Source organism: Rhinoraja longicauda, chromosome 23 (assembly GCF_053455715.1).
Source record: "Rhinoraja longicauda isolate Sanriku21f chromosome 23, sRhiLon1.1, whole genome shotgun sequence".
Lineage (NCBI taxonomy): Eukaryota > Metazoa > Chordata > Chondrichthyes > Rajiformes > Arhynchobatidae > Rhinoraja > Rhinoraja longicauda.
The window spans coordinates 5089405-5111382 of NC_135975.1; the positions used below are offsets into that span (position 1 = coordinate 5089405).

At 41.7% G+C, this 21978-nt stretch overlaps 2 protein-coding genes across 3 annotated transcripts in view; one reads left to right on the plus strand and one right to left on the minus strand.

Annotated features, from left to right (window-relative positions):
* usp6nl (USP6 N-terminal like) overlaps positions 1-9843 on the minus strand; it is a 151124-nt gene extending 141281 nt beyond the window's left edge. The window contains exon 1 of the mRNA XM_078419492.1: positions 9815-9843. The gene's annotated coding sequence lies outside the window, so the exon portion shown is untranslated. The remainder of the gene's footprint in view (positions 1-9814) is intronic.
* Positions 8801-21978, plus strand: part of net1 (neuroepithelial cell transforming 1) — a 74382-nt gene continuing 61204 nt past the window's right edge. For both annotated transcript variants that reach the window (XM_078419495.1, XM_078419496.1), the window contains exon 1: positions 8801-8902. In XM_078419495.1, coding sequence (XP_078275621.1) covers positions 8811-8902 — 92 coding nt within the window. In that variant the 5' untranslated portion in view covers positions 8801-8810. The remainder of the gene's footprint in view (positions 8903-21978) is intronic.

Consider the following 21978-nt stretch of genomic DNA (forward strand, 5'->3'; position numbering starts at 1 on the left):
GATGCTCCAAAACATATAATCAATTTGCTTGTGGTTTTATTGCTCTCCTTTTGTGACTGCTGTCAAACTTTATTTGATAATGCATCTTTGGGCCTTAATGTTTTACTACATCAAAGACATTTTATCAATAAATGTACATATGTGCTTTAAGTGTTCAAATGAAAATCAGGACTATGTGTATTGAAATTATTAGAAAAATAATTTTCATGGAAAGTATCCCTGCCATCTAAAGATATCACAGGTTGTTCAATTATTAAATAGAAATGTAGGTTATTTTGTCACGAGCACTGAGGTGCAGTGAAAAGCGTGCTGTCCAGTGAAAGAAAATACTAGTGTAGAAAGGAATTGCAGATGCTGGTTTAAACCAAAGATGGACACAAAATGCTGGCTTAACTCAGCGGGACAGGCAGCATCTCTGGAGAGAAGAATGAAATGTGTTGGAAGGAACAGCAGATGCTGGTTTAAACCGAAGATAGACACTTAGTCAAAAGACACATAGTCGATAGACACATAATCTGAAGAAGGGTCTCAACCCGAAATGTCACGCATTCCTTCTCTCCAGAGATGCTGCCTGTCCCGCTGGGTTACTTCAGCATTTTGTGTCTATCTTCGAAAGAAAGCACTATACATGATTACAAACAAGCTGTGCACAGATAAGGGGTACAGCATTTAGTGCAAGATAAAGTTCAATTGAATGTCTCCAATGAGGCAATGACGAATCTTATAGAATTTTTCGAGGATGTAACTAGTAGAGTGGATAAGGGAGAACCAGTGGATGTGTTATATCTGGACTTCCAGAAGGCTTTCGACAAGGTCCCACATAAGAGATTAGTATGCAAACTTAAAGCACACAGTATTGTGGGTTCAGTATTGATGTGGATAGAGAACTGGCTGGCAGACAGGAAGCAAAGAGTAGGAATAAACGGGTCCTTTTCAGAATGGCATTTGAGTATAGGAGCAGGGAGGTTCTGCTGCAGTTGTACAGGGCATTGGTGAGACCACACCTGGAGTATTGCGTGCAGTTTTGGTCTCCTAATCTGAGGAAAGACATTCTTGCCATAGAGGGAGTACAGAGAAGGTTCACCAGATTGATTCCTGGGATGGCAGGACTTTCATATGAAGAAAGACTGGATAGACTCGGCTTGTACTCGCTGGAATTTAGAAGATTGAGGGGGGATCTTATAGAAACTTACAAAATTCTTAAGGGGTTGGACAGGCTAGATGCAGGAAGATTGTTCCCGATGTTGGGGAAGTCCAGAACAAGGGGTCACAGTTTAAGAATAAGGGGGAAGTCTTTTAGGACCGAGATGAGAAAGTTTTTTTTCCACACAAAGAGTGGTGAATCTGTGGAATTCTCTGCCACAGAAGGTAGTTGAGGCCAGTTCATTGGCTATATTTAAGAGGGAGTTAGATGTGGCCCTTGTGGCTAAATGGATCAGGGGGTATGGAGAGAAGGCAGGTACGGGATACTGAGTTGGATGATCAGCCATGATCATATTGAATGGCGGTGCACGCTCGAAGGGCCGAATGGCCTACTCCTGCACCTATTTTCTATGTTTCTTTGTAAAGGGAGGTCAGGGCTGCACTCCAGCTGACGACAGGCCCATTCAGTTGCCTGAAAACAGCTGGGAAGAAACTCCCTGAATCTGGAGGTGTGTGTTTTCAAAATACTTGTTAGTTTCCGATATATTAATGAAGAAGTACATCGTTTGATGTGATGGTGTGCTACAAAACCAAAATAGATCCCACATACACCCTCCCACTCTCTACTTCATATTAACTTTGGTTGCTTCACTGCCTGACATCGACAAACCCCAACAGTGCTGAGACAAGAGGAGAAGATGATTTTAAACTAAGGATCAAAGTGGTTATCGTTTCTTCAGAAAAACAATGTATAAAGTCTCTTTGGAAACTGGAAATGTTTATAATGTTTCGAATTAAAGCTGGTTAAATAATGAACAAAATAAAATCACAATTTTTAGAAAAGTAGTCCACTACAAAAAGTATAAAATAAATTACTTACAAAGGGTGTTTTTTCAAAAATGATTTAATAAACAATGTGCACATTTTTATTTGGTCATTTCATTCAAAATCTTATCAATTTGATCTATTTCCTTTCTGATAGTCTAGTTTTTCAATGCACTTTTTTTTGCAGTTCGTGAGTTGCACATGATCCAAACATTCCTGTCCCATTTCTGGTTATGATTTGGAAATGCAAGGACATGAAAAGCTTCGTATGAAAGCAAAGTCCCTGATGTACTACTCAAGTGGGGTGTCAAGGATGAAGATCTAAATTTACAGCAGCCGTTGCTCACTGGGTTTTTGGAACATCATCAGATCAACACAGGGAAGAAGGATGTTGGAAGGCAGCAAGAGAAAAGCAAATAAGAGGAGATAAATAACAGAATCCTCAAGAAAGGTTTTGACACTTGAGAGACTTACAATCATATTATCTGCATTGCTCTTTCGATTGAGAATAACGTGATATTCTCTGATATGGTATAACACTATAATCATTGAAAAACAGACCAAGCAAAGAGCTGGTGGCTCAAAACGGGATGTCAATGAGGTGCTATTTATTTTGAGCATCATAATAATTCTATGTTGCTCATAAATATATGAGCAAGCATAGCTTTTCCTCTTGATCAATGGTATCACATAACCAATTGCATTTAGATGTATGTAGACCTGTGGCCTACCTTAAAATGAAGCACAAACCTAAATAAGTTAATCATATACAGTAAACTCTCGTTTTTACAGACCTCTTTAAATCGTCTGAAGAAGGGTCTCGACCCGAAACGTCACCCATTCCTTCTCTCCCGAGATGCTGCCTGACCTGCTGAGTTACTCCAGCATTTTGTGAATAAATCGATTTGTACCAGCATCTGCAGTTATTTTCTTATATCTTTAAATCGGATTTTGGTGATGAACCTACTGAACTTCACTCTCAGGCCCGCACCACCACCAAGTTGCTTCCAGACTAGGCTGTCGAAAACCACCTCCGGCTACTTCCAGGCTGGGTTGCCACAACCATGCCCAGTCACGTCCAGGCTGTGGCTGTTGCCACAGCCTGTATTCCTGTAGTGAGACCTTGGAGCTTTGTAGCTAAGGGCAGTTCAGACTATTGTTTAATGTTTCGGCAGAAAATGGACACCTATGTCAGTGTAGTTCTTGCTCAGCCCAAATTTTATTGTTGGGTCTCTACATGAAATGCCATATATTACACTCGGTTAGTGGACAACGGGCACCATCACCCCCCATCCCTTCCATGGTCCATTTTAACAAGGGTTTACTGTGTGTGTGTGTGTGTGTGTGTATATATATACCAAGCTCATCACCAAACTCCACCAGCTAGGCCTCAGCTCGTCATTATGTGACTGGATCCTGGACTTCCTGCGGGAACGACCGCAGGCAGTGAGAATGGGCCCGCACCTGTCCTCCACTATCACCCTGAGTACCGGCACACCACAGGGCTGTGTTCTGAGCCCCATGCTCTACTCCCTCTTCACACACGACTGTTCCTGCATTTGACACCAACACCATTGTCAAGTTTGCAGACGACACAACGGTGATCGGGCTTATCACCAACGGGGATGAAACAAACTATAGAGCGGAGGTGCAGAACCTGGCGGACTGGTGCTCGGATAACAACCTGTCCCTAAATACCACCAAGACCAAGGAGCTGATCATCAACTTCCGTAGGTCACATAACGGGGAATATGCCCCGATCTCTATCAACGGGTACAGTGTGGAGAGAGTGTCCAGCTTCAAGTTTCTGGGCACTCACATTTCGGAGGACCTAACATGGTCCAATAACACTGCTGCGCTGGTCAAGAAGGCACAACAAAGACTGTTCTACTTAAGAACACTGAAAAAGTCTGGTCTACCCCAACAGCTGCTGACGACCTTCTACCGCTGCACCATAGAGAGCATCCTAACGCATGGCATCTCTGTGTGGTACCTCAGCTGCACGGAGGCAGAAAGGAAAGCTCTACAGCGGGTAGTCCATAGAGCTCAGAGGGCCATCGGAACACAGCTACCAGACTTGGAGGGCATCTACAACACACGATGCCTCAGAAAAGCCACCAGCATCCACAAAGACTCTTCACACCCCTGCAACAGTCTGTTCGAACTCCTTCCATCGGGCAGACGATACAAGGCCTTCTACGCCCGCACCTCCAGACTCAGGAACAGCTTCATCCCCAGGACCATAGCTGCTATGAACCGGTCCTGCTGAGCCGGATGGCCACAACGCATAGATCAACTTGCACTTTACCCTGTCTAAAAAAAACTCTTACAATTGTTTCGTTTCGTTGCGTTGCTGTTAATTACTTAAATTATTGCATCGTATGGGAGGCGCATTCCCAATCTCGTTGTACCCCTGGGTACAATGACAATAAAGATATATTGTATTGTATTGTATTGTATATATAGATATATATATATACATCATAGGACAAACCAACAATCCCACAGACAATGCATCAATGCAAACATCTGAAGGTCTACCTTTGGCGTTCTGACATCCTCAAAAAAAGAAAGTTGCATTACACAACCTTTTCAGAACATCGCAAAGCATTTGACAGCCATGGAATACTTTGTCTAGTAACTGTTGTGATGTAAAACAATGTGGCCAAATTATGCATGCCAAGTTTTTGCAATATGATAACCATCAAATAATCTGTTTTAATCTGGTTAACAAAATGTAAGGTGGCCACAGGATGCAATTCCACTGCTCTTCAAAATGTTTCATGGGATCTTTGGCTGTCAATTGATAGAGCAGAAATAAGTCTTGTTTTAACACCTGAGAGTCTGGAAAATGACCAGAGATAAAACTGCTAGATATTTTGTGAAGTTAAAGTATGCATGTGAAATAAAATGAAAATGTTGTCAACACTAAATTGCTCATAATGTTTCAAGAATGTTTCATAATGTCTGAAGAAGGGTCTCGACCCGAAATGTCGCCCATTCCTTCTCTTCTGAGATGCTGCCTGACCTGCTGAGTTACTCCAGCATTTTGTGAATAAATACCTTCGATTTGTACCAGCATCTGCAGTTATTTTCTTATACATAATGTTTCAAGAAATGTACAGAATTCAACAGTAAAAAAAAACTAAAAGACAGGATATCATTTAAAGAGGATTTAACATCACCAAAAAATCGGCAAGAAGGGTACTATGGGAACTAAAAAAATTAAAAGGGAACTCAATGACAACACAATTCCCAATCTTTACTAGTTACAGTATTTACAATGGTTTATGGTTCTTTATTGTCATGTATGCACAGCACAGTGAAATTCTTTTGCACAACCACAAATGTACAGTTGCCACAATTTGGCCCCTTTAAAAAAAAAAAAAAATACAAACAGTGCAAAGTCCAGTCCATGTGTTGGAAGTCCTGGAGTGTCCCAAATGCAGATAAGCCTTGGTAAGCCCAACCCAACCCAATGTCCCTCTTCACTACCAACTGCCTCTGTTTCCCAGGGAGCCTCCTGCATGATTGTGCGTCTAGGTTCCAAAAAGAGCATAAAATAGAGAAGACAACTATAGGTTCATTCATTCATTACAGAAACGATAGTCAAAGGAGGTTCAACAGTCGGGATAGATTGGCCTTTCTGTGAGGGTAGCCATGTTTTCAGGCTGATATGTTTCAACAGCTATTATAAACAAGATACTAGGGTCAATAAATCAAAGAAGAAATAACGAACCATTTAAGAAAGCCGAATATAATGAAATTCCATCAACATGGTTTTCTGAAAGGAAAAGTCATGTTTGAAAATTTTGCTTGAATTCTTTGAGCATGTAAGAGGAAGAGTTGATAAAGGGGAACTTTCAATGTATTTAGTTTTCCAAATGGCATTGACAAAAAGTCACATGTGAAGTTGATCCATAAATTAAATTAAAAGCCCATGACATGGGAGGAAATGTGCTGGAATGAATTGAAAGTCTGGCTGTTTCATAGAAGACTAGATTTGGAATAAATGCCTCCTTCTTAGACTGGAAGCAGGCAATTTGCAGAGTATCACAGGCAATTTGCAGAGTATCACAGGGATTTGTTCTTGGCCACCAATTGCTCACTACTGTACTTACATTAATGACTCAGAGGAAGGAACAGTATGTAAGGTTTCTAAATTTGACAATGATACAAAAATAAGTAGGTGGGTGTGTTAAGATAAGAATACTGTGATTCTGCCACAGGATACAGATAGATTGAGTTTGGGGACAAATCATCAGCAGATGGAGTTTAATGTGGGAAATGTAAGGCCATGTACGAGAGAAATCAAAAGGCAGATTATCATCTGAATGGAGACAGACTGAAAGTGAACAAAGTACAAAAGAATCTATTGTAGGTGTTCTAGTACATGAACACAAAAAGCTAGAGGCATGTCCGACAAGTAGTTAAGGCAAATGGCATTTTGGTCTTCATTGCAGAAGAGTTGAGGCCAGTATAGATGCACTAATGTGGAACTTGCCATACTATCTGAGAATATGTACTCATTTGTGAACAGCATAATAGAGGAAGTAAATGACAAAAGACAATGCTTTGCTGAATATGAAAAATTTAAAACGAGCTGTATCTGTTTAACGACATTAGAAACATGTAAGATTCAAACTTACAATGATCTTCAGGAGAAACACGATAAAACATAAGCAGCATTCCAGGAAGATATAATGAAAGAATTAATGCGATAATTTCTCACAGAAATCTGTTTAATTGCAATGTTACAGATTAAGATTGAATTTTAAATGGTGAGCAATGCCTATCTGAAAATCATTGAGGAAAAAAGAATTGCAGCTGGAAGTTATCTTGCAGTGTTAACCTTCTGAAAGAATACACCAAAATGAACTGTACAGTACACTTTGAGACTATCTTGTACATGAATGTTTTCTATGAGTCATTTTGCTTTTCAGTATAATATACTTGCACAAAATTGTATTTTCTGCCTCATCTTAAATTGAATGAAACAGGAACCTATTGGAAGTTGAGAATACAATGACAATTTGCACCAAACTTTAATAAACCCTTCCATTAGAATAAAGCTCAGATTTTTCATTAGATGGAACCTAGAATTCATGTTATAACAAGGCATATTGGAGTTATTTTTATTCAGATTTTATGACTATTTTGTCTTTATTTTCAAATGGCATATAAATCAATGTCATTGAAGTGTATTGGGGATTACATCTGAATTTTTTTTACAGCAAAGATTATATCATATAGTGCTGACACTGTAAATGGATAGATTGTAATCATGTATTGTCGTTCTGCTGCCTGGTTTGCACACAAAAGCTTTTCACTGTACCTCGGTACACATGACAATAAACTAAACTGATCTGAAACTGAATTGGTTTTCTGCTTAAAAGTATCTACTCAGTCGTGACTTACAATCAATATTTATAGATGGGTCTTGGTAGAAAAATGATTTGAGGACTGTTGCTCTTGTATGTCTTAAAAATGAGAAAGCTTGGTCCTGCTTGACATAGTAAGAGAAGTGTCAGAGATGGTATGAGTGAATTTAAAGGTAGAGTGGAAGTTAGTGGCAAAGGTGATGGAAGTGATGAGTTCTGCATGAGTGCTGATGCAGATGTTGACGTAACGGAGAAAGAGCTTGGTGGTGGGAGGCGCGGTGCCAGAATAGGCTTGGGAAAAGCACTATTGTTCATAACCAACAAAAATACCGGTGCAGCTAGAGCCCCTAAAAGTGCCCATGGCTACCTCTTGGGAAATGGGAGAAATCAAAAATGAAGTTGTTGAGGGCAAGAACAGCAGGTGAATGTTGGTAATGGGGAACTGATAGCGTCTTTGTCCAAGAAATAAACAAATGACCGTAGGTCTTTCCTGATGGGAGATGCTGGTTTACACCAAAGATAGACACTAAAAGCTGAGTTACTTCAGCAGAAGAGGGAATCTTATAGAAACATATAAAATTATAAAAAGACCGGACAAGCTAGATGCAGGAAAAATGTTCCGAATGTTGGGGGAGTCCAGAACCAGGGGCTACAGTCTAAAAATAAAGGGGAGGCCCTTTAAAACTGAGATGAGAAAAAACTTTTTCACCCAGTGAGTTGTGAATTTGTGGAATTCTCTGCACAGAAGGCAGTGGAGGCCAAATCACTGGATGAATTTAAAATAGAGTTAGATAAGAGCTCTTGGGGCTAGCGGAATCAAGGGGAATGGGAGAAGGCAGGCACGGGTTACTGATTATGAATGATCAGCGCTGATCACAATGAATGGCGGTGCTGGCTCGAAGGGCCGAAAGGCCTCCTCCTGCTATTTTCTATGTTTCATTTTGTGTCTGTGTGTAGGAAGGAACTGCAGATGCTGGTTTGCACCAAAGAAAGACACAAAAAGCTGAATTACTCCAGCATTTTGTTGGTTGACACTGAAGACAGACACAAAAAGCTGAGTTCCTCCAGCATAATGTTTGTTTAGACGGAAGATATACCCCAAATGCTGTTCCTCCAGTATTTTACTGGTTTACACCGAAGATAGACACAGAAATCTGAGTTACTCCAACATTTGGTGTCCATGTGTAGGAAGGAACTGCGGCTGCTGCTTTACAGATAGACACAAAGAGCAATTCCAGCATTTAGTGTCTATGGCTAGGCTCGATTTAGGCTTCAGTTCTGCACAGGCCGGGGGGTAGGCCACGGTGTCCTGGCAACCGTCTGCGCGCTGATTGGCGGCTCGGGCGGCGCCAGTTTCAAACGGAGGGGCGGTTGGGAGGCGCGGCCTGGGCCTGGGCTGAGACTGACGCTGCAGACAGCGCTGGCCACCTCTCCTCGCAACCTCCCGCCCGCCCGCCCGCCATGACGGAGCAGCAGGAGAACAGCAGGCCGCGGCTCAAGAGGAATTCCTCGGCTCCCTCGAGCACGCCGGAGCGGGACCACAACCTCCGCCGGTGAGTGGCCGGGGACGGTCGGAGATGAAGCCGGTGGCGGTGCCCCTTCACACCCCGCCCCTCAAACACGGCGGCGCCGACATTCACACCAGCTCCGCCCCCCCCCCCACATCCCCTCCCTCTCCACACTTCCCCTCGCCCTCCTCATCTCCTCGTCCCTTTGTCCTCCCTCCCCATCCCCGACCCCAACCCTCCCTCCCCATCCCCGACCCCAACCCTCCCTCCCCATCCCCGACCCCAACCCTCCCTCCCCATCCCCGACCCCAACCCTCCCTCCCCATCCCCGACCCCAACCCTCCCTCCCCATCCCCGACCCTCCCCATCCCCGACCCCAACCCTCCCTCCCCATCCCCGACCCCAACCCTCCCTCCCCATCCCCGACCCCAACCCTCCCTCCCCATCCCCGACCCCAACCCTCCCTCCCCATCCCCGACCCCAACCCTCCCTCCCCATCCCCGACCCCAACCCTCCCTCCCCATCCCCGACCCCAACCCTCCCTCCCCATCCCCGACCCCAACCCTCCCTCCCCATCCCCGACCCTCCCCATCCCCGACCCCAACCCTCCCTCCCCATCCCCGACCCCAACCCTCCCTCCCCATCCCCGACCCCAACCCTCCCTCCCCATCCCCGACCCCAACCCTCCCTCCCCATCCCCGACCCCAACCCTCCCTCCCCATCCCCGACCCCAACCCTCCCTCCCCATCCCCGACCCCAACCCTCCCTCCCCATCCCCGACCCCAACCCTTCCTCCCCATCCCCGACCCCAACCCTCCCTCCCCATCCCCGACCCCAACCCTTCCTCCCTATCCCCGACCCCCAACCCTTTCCGTCTCCATCCCCATCTCTCCCTCCATCCCTTTCCCTTCCTGCATCCAAACCAATCCCCCATCCCGAACCCTTTCCGCCCCTTACCTTTCCCCAATGCCCCCACCATCGCCCCCAATCCACATCTTGCATCATTTCCCTGCTGCTCCACTGCCGCACACCGTCTGAAGAGCTGTGGATCGCCCACTTAAAGCTTTGCACCGCAATTCCCCGTTCCCTCGCTTCCCCTCATCTCTTCCCCAGGAGGTTGCTCTATTCCTAATCATTGACGTCAAGCACACACGTCAATGTGTGATTGGAGAAATGCCATGGAACCTGGCTGATGGTGGTCCCTGCATAATCTTTGCGGTTGTGCAGTAAATATTGCACCTAATCCACTGTGCCTCTGGGTGGTCCTTCCCATGCAAGATTGCATTGCATTTGCAATGAATTAGCTCCTCAATATCCTCGTCATTCTTATCCATCTGAGGTAGTCCATTGTCTATTAGTATAAGAAGATAACTGCAGATGCTGGTACAAATCGAAGGTTTTTATTCACAAAATGCTGGAGTAACTCAGCAGGTCAGGCAGCATCTCGGGAGATCATTGCCTATTAGTGCTTTGCAGATCTTGTATTCTGGAAGTTGACAGGTGGTTTCTGAGATGAGGTCTGAAAGGAGCTAGCTTTGTTAGGGTTCGAGAGAGTTTTAACATTGACCTGGCTGTGACTACTCTTCTGATAATTGTAACATCTTGAAGGCAGGTTGATGGATGTAATAGTGAGGATTAAACCGTTTAAGCATTTTGTTGAGTAATTCGAGTTTGCCTTCCAACTATGTTGTTAATCATTTATTGCCACAGGGTTGCATCCCTACCCATCTGGTATTGAATACTCCAAACAAAACCATGTTTTATTCAGGGTTTTTCTTCAAATCAAGATTCTCCTTGGACTTGCCATAAGTGGGTGCTCTATTTAGTATACATGTTGCGGGAAAGTATGGTAATGTTCCTTTGTGTTCTGACATACGTCATATAAAAATGTTTTAGAGTCACTCGGTTCATGTCCATTACAGACAATTTTCATGAAACGTTTTTCTTTCCCGTAAGGATTGCAATTTTCTTGAATGATCATCTATTTTGTTCCTGCCCCAAGATAAACTGGAAAATAATCTTATTCTGATTACTCAAGAAATAATCTGTAAGAAAGAACTGCAGATGCTGGCTTAAATCGAAGGTGGATACAAAATGCTGGAGTAACTCAGTGGGACAGGAAGCATCTCTGGAGAGAAGGAATGGGAACTCAAAAAATTATGTTTAAAAAAAAAAAAAAATGCAGTTTGGTGTATCTTTATCAGTAATTGAATGTATAAAACCTGTGTAGTTCCGAATTGAAAGCCTTTCATAACTGGTAAATTGTTCAGCTGTGATTAGGTGATCCTTAGAGTTTAAAATCTGGCAGATTTTCACCAGACAGAGAAGGTGATTTTATAAAGCAGAATAATCAGAACTATTGGGTTTAATTCAACTGTGTAGTTTCAATGACTTTTGAATGGGATTTTCCAGAACACAGCTTTATCAGATGCATGTGGTGATCTCTTTTGGGGGATTGCTGGCATGGGCAGAATTTATTGTCCACTCTAATTGCCCAATAGTAGGCCATTGATGCAGGAACATGACGACTCTGTGTGCTGTTCCAGAAGATGACGTATTGTACTTGTGCATAGTATGATTTGACTGGATAGCAGTTTGTCAAAAATGAAAACAAAAAAAAGCATGCAGAATAAGCTTTTCACTGTATCTATGACCTAACAATATATATTAACTGACTACGGAAGCTCAGAGAAGTATGGCCTTCAATTTAGTCAAAATTTTCCATAAAAATCTATGAAGACCTAAGATATCCCATATCAGTGAAATGTTTTGAGAAGGGAATCATGCATTCATAAATGTTTACAATTGAACTGTTGCAATATAGTGGCACTTTTTCATTAGTTAAGATTTTGTCATTTCAACAATTTTCCTGGCCTGTAATGTTTTGTTAGATATAATGTACTAGAATTAGAACAATGTGGAGGAGTCTTTCAATGGTGCAATCAGTAAGCCATGTGATGAAATTTAGAAAGTGTCATTAACCTCTTGCAAAGAAACCTGTTGTTCGAATTAAGAAAAAGTTCATAGGTTTTTGTTTATCCAAATCTATTTAACTCTGCAAATACAAAGTTCTGCTTTTCTTTATCCTCTGCCCAAATATTTAGATCTTACGTCATCTATTCATATTGGCATCATAGATATTGCCAAATTTGTCTTGAAATATATTGACTGACTTGCTGTGAACGCATTTATGCAGTTGGTCATGTTTTATAATAAATTAAGTTAATTGCTTTCTGCTAATCTGGTAAATCTGTCTCGTATAGCCCACATCTTTCCAAATTCCCAGGTATCGACAATCTTTGTTCTTGTTTTAGAATTTGCTTTAACTAAATTTAGTTGCATAACTAAATGGCATTATAGACATTTTAAAATGGCTTTTGCAACAGCATGTTTTTATTGTCATGGTCCTTCCTCCAGAAAAAATGGGATTACAAACCTAAATATTATTAGGACTGCACGTTTATAGCCCAACAGCGGCGGTTAGTGCATTATCGACAAGACAAGATAGTCTCGAATGGTATTCCATATCCTGATGGTGATCCCTGGTTCTAGATTTGTCAACCAGTGAAAACAGCCACCTTGAATGTTGCATGAAACCTGTTTCCAAAAAAATGTTAATTTTAATAAAATTATCTGATTATTCCAAATTCTATGAAACGTGGTCCCATTCTACTGACTCTCAGGTGGTGGGGAGGGATAGAAAACCTGGTTGAGCTGTGGTTCCGCAACAAAATCTCTTGCTCAGTGTCACCAGGACCAAAGAACTAATCATTGACTTCAGAACGGAGTGGAGACCATGCACAGTTTTCTTTGGTGGACTGGCAGTGGAGAGAGAGCATTTTAAAAATCCTGGGTGTTTAAATCTTGGATGACCAGTCCAGGCCAATCACATATATGTTTTCACAAAGAAGATGCACAAGCACCTCTACTTACTTTGAAGTTTAGAGTTCATCAGTCTGAAGAAGGGTCTCGACCCGAAACGTCACCCATTCTCTCTCCTAGATGCTGCCTGACCTGCTGAGTTTCTCCAGCATTTTGTGATACCTTTGAAGTTTAGAGAGATTTGGTACGTCTCTGAATACTCCACCAGACCTCTACAGGTGTACTGTAAAAATTATCATGACTGATTGCATCATGTCCTAGTATGACAACTCTCACGCACAGTAACACAAGAAGCCACAGAGAGTGGGTGGATTCAGCCCAGTCCATCACAGCAACAACCTTCCCCTCCTTCAAAAGCATCTTCATGAGGCACTGCGTCAAGAAGTCAGCATCTATCGTCAAGGATCCCTACCATCCAAGCCATGTCCTCTTCTCACATCAGGCTGTAGGTAACTGAAGCCTCACACCACCAGGAACAGCTACTTTCCTACAACTATCAGATTCTTGAACCAACCTTCGGAACCCTAATCCTACCGTGGCAATGGAACACTGCGGTCCACCTCTTGCATAACCATTTATGTTTTTGTACTAATGTCTTAATTTTTACAAAGTCTCTTCTCTTTTAGAAATTTTGAGCAATTTATGTATAATTTGATTTTGTGTGTTTGAGTCCGTGTGATGCCGCTGCACGCTAGATTTTTATTGTACCTGTACCTCACTGTCCCTGTGAATATGATTAAAGACTGGACTCATTTGGAAAAACACATCATGGAATAAGACTTCACTCATATTTATGCCACATTCCCTCTCGAGTACGTATGTCCCTTTTTCAAGTAGGAAGACCAAATCTGTGGACAATATCAAAATCTCACCAAGGCACTGGTGATAACTATCTTCACTTCCACACCTAAATCACCTTGCAATAAAAGCCAAAATACCATTACTTTCCCTTTCACTGTAAGAAATGAAGTCTGCTTCAACCAGAAATGCATCCAAGCTACAAAATAAATCAGCTCGACTGCATGACTTGTTCTAGTAGTCAGATTATTCGCATTAAAGAATTTATCTTTAATTTCAAGTACGAAAATTGAGTGCAATTGTGAATCTTTCTCCCAGTCATCTGATGGATGAGATTGGAGAACCACATGGTAGCCATCGTGACGGAAAGGTGAATACAACAAAAAAATCACAAGCAATGATGATATCCACGTATGTGCAGTCAAATCTGAAAAGTCCACGAAAGGAAATTTCTTCTGTAAGCCACTGTTTTAAGCATGAAAATATGGTGGTTACACATAATTTAATGGTCAAATGGCACGTGGACTGCACTTGATGGTGGGGATGACGACACTATATTGTATTCTGAGTTTCCCCCTTTTCTTTATCACCACTCACTTCCCTCCCTGTTGTTCTCAAGTAATTGTTTCCAGGTCATTTACTCACCTTCTATTACTCAATTCAATTACTGTTCAACAATTCTTTTCAGGTCTTTCCAGGTGAGACAAAGATTCACCTGCACCTCCTCCAACCTCATCTATTGCATCCGCTGCTCTAGATGTCAACTTATTTACATCGGCGAAACCAAGCGCAGGCTCGGCGATCGCTTCGCTGAACACCTGCGCTCGGTCCGCATTAATCAAACTGATCTCCCGGTGGCCGAGCACTTCAACTCCCATTCCCAGTCTGACCTTTCTGTCATGGGCCTCCTCCAGTGCCATAGTGAGGCCCACCGGAAATTGGAGGAACAGCACCTCATATTTCACCTGGGCAGTTTGCAGGCCAGCGGTATGAACATCGACTTCTCCAACTTTAGATAGTTCCTCTGTCCCTCCCGTCCCCTCCTCCTTCCCAGATCTCCCTCTATCTTCCTGTCTCCACCTATATCCTTCCTTTGTCCCGCCCCCCTGACATCAGTCTGAAGAAGGGTCTCGACCCGAAACGTCACCCATTCTTTCTCTCCCGAGATGCTGCCTGACCTGCTGAGTTACTCCAGCATTTTGTGAATAAAAACCTTCGATTTGTACCAGCATCTGCAGTTTTCTTCTTATACTGTTCAACAATGTTTTGTATTCAATTACTGTTTTGTTTCTGCTTTTTTTTCTTTTTAACAATTCTGTCATTTGTATATTTACAAAATTAGAGAAATTGTATATCTATAGCTGAGCATTCTAAAAAAAATATTGTTGATATAGTTAAGCTTTGCCAGTTAAAATTTTGATGCTAATTTCAATATTTGTGGGGGAATTACACATTGTTCATTATTCATCTGTACATCTTTGTTTAATTGCTGTACTCTCAATAATCATCCAGAATTTGCAGACAATGACCTGAGGAGGTACTTTTTGCACATTTTTTTCCCTGCTTGGCTTGGTTTAAAAACAGGGCATTTATCTACCAGTTTTTCACGTGGCTTTATGTCTGGTTCTCCATGAAACGTTGTGCAATACCACACTTTGAATCATAACTATACCACTTTTCCATCAAGTTACACAAGGTTGCTTCTACCATCTGAACTCTTTCTGAGATCATAAACGACTGGGTGGTGACACAGTTGACCTGCTAGCTCTGTATCTCACTTCCTCTGCCGCCATCTCAGTATGCAAAGTCAGAGTAGACCATTTGGCCCCTTTGAGTCTGCCCTGCCATTGAGATGATGATTGCCCTGAATGATACCTTATTTCTAAATTCCACCTATTCGCAGTAAACTTTCACTTTAATCTTCTCCGAATTATCTGACACCCTGTTTCAAGGGAACAGGTTCAAGGATCTGGCTAGTAGAACAGAAAAAACCTCACTCGTCTGTTTAGTAGCAAATCAGTTTTATTGGCAAGAGAGGACAAAAACAACACTTGTCTCGGTATGCGCGGGGTCCAGTTGTACAGCGGCACCTCTCTCTCTCTCACTCAAATCAATATACACAGCGCGACAGACTCGCCGCGTACAGGTAATATAGACCGCTACCGGTTTGACGCGCAAAAGTTTAAACGGCGCTGTCGGCTTAACGCGAGGGATTTTAAACAAAGTGCCGTCGGTTGCAGCGCTATGGGTTCTAAATATAGTGCTACCGGCTGCAGCGCCATGGGGTTTAAATATAGCACTCTGGCCATAGCGCTATGGGTCACAGACTGTTCGGGAAAATTCTCGTATAACACACCCTTCATCTCCTTCTCAACTCTAGCCTTTGTCAAGTATTCCACACATCTGCCAGCCACCTACATGTATGCACCATGTATGCACCATTCACTTTCATTGTGGGCCGAAGGGCCTGTTCCTGTGTCATACTTTTCTGTTCTATGCTCTATCACTTGCCAGACTTTTTTTGCCCACCCCACCTATCTTTTCGAGCTTTCTCCCTCTACTCCAATAATTCTGCAGAGGAGTCCTGACCCTTCCCTCCACAAATGTTGCCTGACCTGCTGAGTTCCTCCAGCGTTTTGATTCTTTTGCTTATTATTTCTGATAGTTCTGTTGATGTATTTTCAAATTAGTATTTTTGACTGATTCTTGAATTCCAGAATCTAATCAGAGGTGTTACATTGACACCAAAGGGCCGTGTCATTTTGATTTAGTAATTTTCACTTTACTAGATATTTCAGGATAAATTCAGGAATACTTGTCATGTTTCCAATTACTTTCAGTCTAAAAATGGTAAATAATAAAATGTCCACCAGAGTGCAGCAGAGCCTCTGAGATGTGGTGGTGGAGCCATAATATTGTAGTCAGAATTGATTGTCGACCTGACTATTTGTTTTCTTGGCTTTTAAAACGAGTGAATTATTGTTGGAGTGGGAATTAATAGATGACTTGCCTGCAGGCCATGTTGACATTTGCAGCTCAAGACCATTTGCGTCAGGATGATGCAAATCTTCACAGTCCCAGACGGAACTCCAGTATAGATTTGCAATCTTGATTGTAAAATTATAGAGGAGCAAATAATTCAAGATTTATTTTAGCTGATAGAGATTGTAACTGTGCAAATCCTGTTTCATTTCTTTTAGTGAGGCAGTTTTCTGTTATCGGGGATCTTTTTCATCAAAAACTCATAAGTAACGGTTGATGTATTTTGCATAATATTTTTCATTTATATAAATTGAATCAATTTTGGTTAAAGTTACAAGATAAATGCAGGTTATTGTTGAAAAGGTGTGATAATAGATTCTCTTCAAGATACCAAACTTGCAAATAATATCTTGGTTGATGGTTTAAGAATTTGCTTATAATAAAAGTAATTTGGCTTCAAATCTTTGGTTACATTTTTTTTAATGAATTTTCAGTATCATTATGCTTTACCCAATTAACCTACCCTTCCACCTAATTATCCTAACTATTCCAGCAAAACGAAACGATCACCCCTAGGCTAGCCATAAAAGTAGAGTAACTGTGAAATGCACCAATTCACACTTTCCCCCTGAAATACAGATTCTTATGGTTTTTAAAAAAGTTATTAAATGGTGTATTTGTTCTGTTTCTTTTCTCCCTCTGGTGTGCATCTGTGTGTAAGCTGTAAGTCTTGATTGATTAAATGCCATTCCACCCAAGCCCATGCGGATTCTGAGAGGATGTTTCACCTTTTGGAGGAATCTGGTATGAGGGGCTCAGTTTCAGAATAGGCAAGTCATGCAACAGCCTAAGGTAAAGGACAAGGGTAAGCCAAATGGCTGCTTTAGCCTGCTCCAGTATTGAATGAGGTGTAGGAAAATAACTGCAGATGCTGGTACAAATCGAAGGTATCACAGTCTGAAGAAGGGTCTCGACCCAAAAGGTCACCAATTCCTTCTCTCCAGAGATGCTGCCTGACCTAAGTTACGCTAGCATTTCGTGATACCAGCATTGAATGAGATCATTGCTGATCAGATCTTCATCTTGGCTCTAATTTTCTGTCTGTTCTCCATGACTTACAGCCCAAAGGTCTGGACCAAAAGATGTTTGGTCTGTAAGAGTCATGAGGAACTGACAGAAAATTAGAGGGAAGATCAAGGTCTGATCAGCAATGATCTCATTCAATACTGGAGCAGGCTAAATGGGCCACTTGGCTTATCCAATGGTATTGATGTCAGTGGTCTAATTTTATTTGTACCCTTCCAATGGTCAGATTGAACCATTAGGTACCCAATGGTATTGATGTCAGTGGTCTAATTTTCTTTTGTGCCGTACTTCTTCTCTGGCTCAGACCCGCTTCTTTCTCCCAACTCCCAGCATCTGTGGTTTCTAATATTTCAAGTACAGTAAATAGGGGATTACTAAGAAATTATTTTAATTTGCCGGGTTTTCTGTTCAAGATGTGTGGGAGGACATGATGCGCCAGTGGAAATTTAAAAGTCCCCTTCTGAGACTGGACAATTGTGAAAAACTATTTCTCAATAGTGTATGCTATCTAATTGCTGCTGAACAACTACAAACATTACTCATTGACTGTATCATTAACTAAGGTGGATCAGAAAACATAAAGCGCAACTGTTAAGCACTTGAACTTGTTATGTATATATATAGCAGTCGCCAAGACAAATAACATTGGCCTTGTTGCTTAAATCAGAGTTATTGTGGATTTGTCATGGATTACCCCCGAAAGCATTAATATAAAAATAATTTGTTCAGTTATATTTAAATTATATTGAGAGAAAAAATTATTATTCAAGGCTTTGAGTTATGAACGGGCCACAGCAAAACTTTATGTAGAATGAAAATAGAAGACATGCTAGCTTGAATAGGAGCTAATTTGAATGTGTGCACTATTCACTAAAATATCAAATCCCAATGAATGTTTTGTTTCTGGCATTGTCAGAGAATGAGTTTCTATTATTTTGGAAAACAGTTTTGGAGCCTGTGTATCCCTGGTCCAAGCAGGGATGCTAATTTATTTTGTAACTGCAGTCAGTTACTAAGGTAGATTGAAAAACATAATTTTTGGAGCAACTTTCAAATATTTCAGAAGTACTTTTGAAATATCACTATTGTAATGTAGGAAACACAGCAGACAATTTGACCATGTCAAATGTGTGTGTGTGTGTTGGTTAATTAAGGAATAAAAATAAGCCAGGTCACTTCAGATAACACTCCTTTTCTTCAATGGAACACCTGATTTTTTTCACATCCGCAAATAACTCTTTGAACACACAGAATTGATCACTCATAAGATAGGACATCAAATGCAAAAGTTCCCTCAATACTACACTGGAGTTTCCAAATAGTTTGTTGACCTCCATTATAGAATTGTATAAAACCTTGAATTTTCTGATGCAAAGGAGCAGCTGAAGTACTGCATGCATATAGGCTGTGGGAGATTTTAAGCTTTGCCCTTGAGTTAGTGTACCCCATGGAGTTGTGTAAACCAAGTGTGTAATCTTATTCCCATTATCTCTCAATGTTTTTAACACTTGCGATTGCCTATGTTGGTGGGGATGTGGGCTCGGGCATGACTTTCAGAAAAAATAGAAAAATACATAAATGAGAATATTTACTGTGATGGCTGTTTGTGTGGCTGATTACTGTGATCACTGTGATGGCTGTTTGTGTAAAAATTGTATCTGTGTCCTGTGCTTTTTGTTGTCTACTGCCAGACCCTGACGTGAGAGGACGCTGGCGTTGTTTATTCGCCGCTTTTCCGTTAGGATAGTTTGTCTGTTTGTTTTTATGTTGATTGTTTTTGTAAAGCGCTTTGAGCACCTGATAAGGCGCTATATAAAATAAATGCTTATTATTATTATTATTATTATTTAAGGTTTGAAACTTCAGTCATGAACTATGCTAACGTGGGACTTGAACGTTATTCTATTGAATAGTAAATTACTGAAGGATAGATCGTGTCTGGAACTTTATCCAGATGCGATATGCTCCTTTAGGAGATTGAGAAGGGAAACCACCATTAATCTTTATCAACAACTTCCTGACAGAAGCTTATCTAAAATGTCAGAAAGAATTCTAAGCAGTTTACCACTCTTAGTATGCATATATGATACTCATCTAGTATTAATCCTCTTAGAATGTTTCCTTTTCACCTGTGTTCATTGGCATGAGAGGAGTGGAGAGCACATTGCATTAAAATTATGCAAAATTGTTTGATTAATTGATGAGATGAACAGTAACGTTATTTCTTTAGATTGGAGAGTCTAACATCAGTAAGTATGCTCTCGGGTAAAGTATCACCCATTCAGGAGATAGACACTAAAAGCTGGAGTAACTCAGCAGGACAGCCAGCATCTCTGGAGAGAAAATGACGTTTCGAGTCGAGACACTTCTTCTCGACCCGAAACGTCACCCATTCCTTCTCTCCTGAGATGCTGCCTGACCTGCTGAGTTACTCCAGCATTTTGTGATACCTTCGATTTGTACCAGCATCTGCAGTTACTTTCCTACATCCTTCTTACACATACATATCACCCACTCAGGGTTGAGTTAAGTGAAATTTTCATTATCTAAGAGACGACTTAACTTTTTGGAATTCTCAGCCCCCAGATGTTTTGGATGTATGCGGATGTCTTGTCTTGGAATATGACATTGATACATTTTTAGATAGATTAAGGGAGTAAAGGAGCTGGAAATTTGTTCGCAATTGTTGCGTGGGAGAGATGAGGGAGGCATTGCCCTGTTGAAAATAAGGATTAACTCATAGCCTGGCAATTTTGTGCACTTATTTTGGTGTCCTGAGAAGATGTAATTTCCTTATTTACAGCAGTATATTTGTTTCTCATAGCACTTAATTATCATAAGACCTTGCAAATGATATCAATAGTAATAATGCAATGCACTTGGTTTGCAATGAAGATTTTGGCCTCGTCAGTCTGGGAAATGACAGTTTACAAACCTGATTCCAATGAAACTTTCATTAACATAAGCTGCATTATCTATCCTTCCTGAGATCTGCAAGCCCAAATACAACCTTGCATGCTTTGACTAGTTTACGCATGGAGATCAAGATCCTAAACATTGTCAGCTTCCACACCTCAAGAGTATATTATTGTCATATGTCCCAAACAGAACAATGTGGATGGCCAGGGTGACGTGGATCTCTGATGCTGGCTGTCTTTTTGAGGCAACAACTCCTGGAAATCCTTTTGATGGTGGGGAGTTAGTACCCGTGATGGACTGGGTTGTGTTCACCATTTTTTGCAGTCTTTGTTCCTGGGCGTTCAAGTTGCTGAATCAGGCCATGATGCAACCATTCAACCCTGTGATCGTTCACAGCTGCTGCTTGAGATCTCATCTCTCAGCTTATTCCTCTCAGCTGCTTCAGCAAGCATGGGAAGTGGAGGTTAAAGTTTCATCTATTATTCCTTCATTCCAGATTGGAAGGAGTGATTTCAACATTGCCTGTACCTCTGTGCAGGCATTATAAAACAGCACATCTGTCCTAATGTAACTTTTACAAATTCTTTTAAAGCCGGCACGGTGGCGCAGCGGTAGAGTTGCTGCTTTACAGCGAATGCAGCGCCGGAGACTCAGGTTCGATCCTGACTACGGGTGCTGCACTGTAAGGAGTTTGTACGTTCTCCCCGTGACCTGCGTGGGTTTTCTCCGAGATCTTCGGTTTCCTCCCACACTCCAAAGACGTACAGGTATGTAGGTTAATTGGCTGGGTAAATGTAAAAATTGTCCCTAGTGGGTGTAGGATAGTGTTAATGGCTGGGCGGCACGGACTTGGAGGGCCGAAAAGGCCTGTTTCCGGCTGTATATATATGATATGATATGATTTAAACTAGTGTAAAGTAATTTCTAGATGAAGGGATCTGAGGATGAGAGAGGAAAGTGGACCAGAGAGAGGACCTGTCATTATCTTACAGAATGGTAGAGAAATGTCAAACAGCCCATCTTTTTGTTTTTGAAAATTCCACCTCAAATACGAAAGCTATTGAGATCAATATTTTGAATTTTGACTAACTAAATCCCTCTGGGTCCAGAGGTAATAAAGAGCTATTGTTCATACAGTTGGTTCTTATAATCCTCCCTCGTTTCTTTTATTGAAGCTTTTTCCTCATTCCAACTGCTCTGTTGCCAAAACAAATAAGAGGGCCTGGGGAGTGTCATTCTGTGGAGAGGAGGGCAATGACACAGTTGTTCTGCTGATGTAAAGCTTGTAGACAAAGGTGCTGTTTTTTCACCACAGATGATGATAACATTCTGCTATGACGAATAGCTGTCCAGGGTGGACTAACTCGTATTAACAGTTAACCCATTCAAACCCATCTTGACAGTTATTTTTGAAAACCTGCCTAATTCTAAATAATTGTATACCAATAATTGGC